Raw genomic sequence first — 3,764 nt, 5'->3', positions numbered from 1 at the left:
AGAGCGAATCGCTTTATTTGGATGAGCTTTAAACGTTCACCGGCTAAAAAAAAATGTTTAATCGCTTATCCCTTAAAAGCTCATACGTTTTATTACAACGAATTTGTCGAGTTTTGCACAAAAAAGGTGACATTCAAACGTTCACTCGTGGTCTATTTATATCAACCATTTATTTGGTACACAACCAAATTCCACAATACAAGTGTGTAAAGTATTCTATTACTAGAGTTACATCATGCATTGAGCCGCATTCAGTCGCTGACATGGCTCCGAACAGCTGCACGCCAGTTCCGCGCCACGGCACGCCGCTCTATTGTCGCGTCGGAGCGAGACCCCCGCGCCCATTGTGAGCGCGAGCGAGACGCCGCCAGCCGAGGGAGGGGCGAGCCGAGAGCCCATTGGCCCGCGCCACACCGCCCAGAAACCCCACCTCCCGCGCTCCGATACCCACAAGGCCCCGATACTGACTCGCCAGTCTATCGTCCGTCTTCGACGTGACACAATCACCTCCTCGTCTGTGCTCATTCACCGCTTTGTGCCATACATTACCATAGAGCTAATGCTCTAACAGAACTCTCGACTAAGTAATTAAAAGTTTAATCGCTATGTCGACTTTAAGTCATCACCCGTACGCGTTCTCCATGCACCCGGGCATGTTACCGGAGTACCCCAGTGCACCGCAGCCGCTGCCGGCCACCTCGCCGCAGTCAGAGGGACACATCAAGAGACCCATGAATGCGTTCATGGTGTGGTCTAGGCTGCAGAGGCGCCAGATCGCTAAGGACAACCCGAAAATGCACAACTCAGAGATCTCGAAGAGGCTTGGTGCAGAGTGGAAGCTGTTATCTGAGATGCAGAAGCGTCCATTCATCGACGAAGCTAAGAGATTGAGGGCTCTGCACATGAAGGAGCACCCGGACTACAAGTACAGGCCCCGCAGGAAGCCCAAGCCCCCCACACAGGGAGGAGCCCCCGGTGCCGGTGCCTTCCCGAGCTTCCCGCTGCCATACTTCGCCGGCCCGGCTCCTGGAGTGGGCCACTTGGATGCGCTGTCATACTCCGCCGTGCCACCATACTTCCCACACCAACTGGATCACCTGCAGTTCTCGAAGCTCATGGCGCCGACGGAGAAGCTGCCGACGGTGTCGTCGTCAGCGGCGGCCGTGGTGTCATCGTTCTACTCGTCGCTGTACACATCCCCGGCGGCGCCGCCGAAGCCCTTCCCCTCGTCGCTGTTCCCGCAGTACGGCGCCGCGCCGTCCTCGCCGGTGTCGCCCGTCACCCCCACGCAGCACAGCCCGCATGACGACCAGCTGAGGCGGCCCGTCTCCGTCATATATTGAAGACCAACCTGCCTTCCTTGAAGGAGTCCCACCCTTCGAGGTTCGGCAACCCCGCACGAGACGGATCCAGCAGTTTAAGTGCAACAGACTGTGAACAACAATGTAATGAACATTATTTATTTCCTAGAGTTACGATTGATGATGTAAAGTGATTATCATATCAAGTGGCTTGTAAATATGTTGATGTAGACCCGCGAGGGGTGAATTCAGTTTGAACTGTGATTTCTTTTGTTTTTGATGCATCTATAAATATTTAAGGTAATGTAGCAGGTTCGTTAGTTATGTGAAGTGAGATTGGTACCAAAAAGAGATTATTTTCAATAGGTGTCTCATGTAGCCGAATAGTTAGGTCGTGTAGTGTCAGCCCTGTATTATGTTTTAGTAATAACGTAACGTTTGTTGGGTTATTTGTTTCTTACCCGTGACTTCAGGGTTGTCTCGCTTTACTTTTTCCTAAATAATTTATTTATTGGTTCCAACTTTAGATGTAAATTTAAGATCTAGTTGTCTTATTATTAAGTCATTAGTAGGTACATCTCAAAATGTATATAATAGTGTATTAATTGAATTATCGATGTCAGTACCAACGATGTATTATAGTATTTGAGAAAATAACTTTGTTAAATGCCATACAAAATAAACACGAAATTGTTTTTATTTTACTTTATCGTTTTAATTGACACCCTTTTAATTTTGTTTGACGTGTTTGGAGTTTGAAGTGAATTAATTGAATTAACAATTACTTTGTTGATTGGTTTTTGCAGTCATTGACTTTAATGAAGGAATGATTGCAGTTGATGGATACTTAGAAGAATTCCGTCTTCGAGTATAAAACTTTCGAATGATATAAATATTCATAATTAATTTCACTAATCTTCCCACTATTCACTCAGTTTTGCTATGAAGTTCCAAAACAGTTTGGACATATTTCAATAACCGTTGATTATGTGTTCAGATATTTTGACAGGCTTAGAGTTAATTAAGTTTGTTCGACTTCCTGAACTCGACAACACTTTGAACTTTATCGTTGTTATATAATTAAATGACATTCAGTTCCTATTAACGATAATTGGTATCAAATGATTTTGATTAAGTTTTTAAAATAGAGTGAGCTGTGGTTGTTGATATAATTGGGATTATAGGTTGATTGTTGTTGGGAATATAAAAATTGATATTAAAGGATAAACACACAAGGACACGTGGAGTAGCTTTATTATAGGTCTTTTGAAGTTATACATTTTTTTAAAGGTACATTCCTACATACATGTACTTTTTACATCAGACAAAATTAAGTAGGTAAGTATCTAAATTAATAAGATTCACACTATTTTCATAAATATTTGAACAAAATTAGAAAATTAAAACACTAAACTACTTTTAAAAGAAGAACTTTTAAAACTTACAAAAATATACTCCAATTTAAATATATCATCATCGAGTTACCAACTCCGACGGCAACAGCAAAAACAACTTTAGAATGATATGATTTTTGAATTAAAAAAACGAATGATATTATTAACATAAAATAATTAAGATACTGATTAAATAAGACTCCTTAAACTGAAAAATATTTCTTTTAATGGGGTTTTCTCACAATATTACAACAAATTACATTGAAGAAGATATGGGGCAGTCGTAAGTAAGATCGTGTAAGTTGGATAACATGGCAAGTAGCTAGTTTGTCATACGTAAAATAATGAAGTAATTAGAATTTCATTTATTATGTCATCTTATTTATCTGGAATTATTTTATTAAATCTTTCATTCTTTAAAATGTATAGTTACATATGCGTCAAAGGCATAATAGGTACCTATGCTTATAAATTGTTTAAGCTGACATTTTTGGGGAAAATATAATTTAAAAATCAAAGCAAATAGTCTCTAACAATCACTCAAACAGATAGACATATAGAACAACTACGAGTTTTTGTTAGGTACTTATGTTTAACAGTCCTGGAGATTACGAAAGGATGACAACAAATATGCAATACGATAAAGTTAATTTGTATACTAGTAATTATCCGCAGAACTACTAAACTGATTGATTAAACTCCTTTAAAAGTACAAAGTCAATAAATCCATAGATAACTTAATTAATTACTTAAAACATCCAAACATATTCAACCAAGTTACAACCATTTTGTCTTATGAACTTAGAAGAGTCGCCGCATGTCAAAGTTATACTAAGTCTATACCTACAGGTAATATTCACAAAAACATTTCTGGTGTCATTGCACTGTATAATTAATCATGATTACGTATATTTATTTAAGTCATTCAATATTATTTTAAAGAAGGTTTTTAACGTGTACGAACCGGCTTTGGGTTTGACAATGCCGAAATTATTTTTTCGGTAAACATCTGAGAAAAAGATTGATAACTTTACAAAGATATAGTTTGTGCCATATTTTATTGTGTCGT

General features: G+C 39.3%; 1 protein-coding gene across 1 annotated transcript; it reads left to right on the top strand.

Annotated features, from left to right (window-relative positions):
- Positions 1-500: 500 nt before the first annotated feature.
- On the top strand, positions 501-1,966 carry LOC124646340 (SOX domain-containing protein dichaete-like). The gene has a single exon (XM_047186465.1). It carries the CDS (start codon positions 606-608, stop codon positions 1,341-1,343), a length of 738 nt encoding a protein of 245 aa, XP_047042421.1. The 5' UTR covers positions 501-605; the 3' UTR covers positions 1,344-1,966.
- The last annotated feature ends 1,798 nt before the right edge of the window (positions 1,967-3,764 follow it).

This window comes from Helicoverpa zea, chromosome 3 (assembly GCF_022581195.2).
Source record: "Helicoverpa zea isolate HzStark_Cry1AcR chromosome 3, ilHelZeax1.1, whole genome shotgun sequence".
Taxonomy (NCBI): Eukaryota; Metazoa; Arthropoda; class Insecta; order Lepidoptera; family Noctuidae; genus Helicoverpa; species Helicoverpa zea.
This window is presented reverse-complemented; position numbering and strand designations above follow the sequence as displayed.

Excerpts from the sequence above, each read along its gene's own strand:
- LOC124646340 (XM_047186465.1), top strand. The coding sequence starts at position 606 with ATGTCGACTTTAAGTCATCACCCGTACGCGTTCTCCATGCACCCGGGC.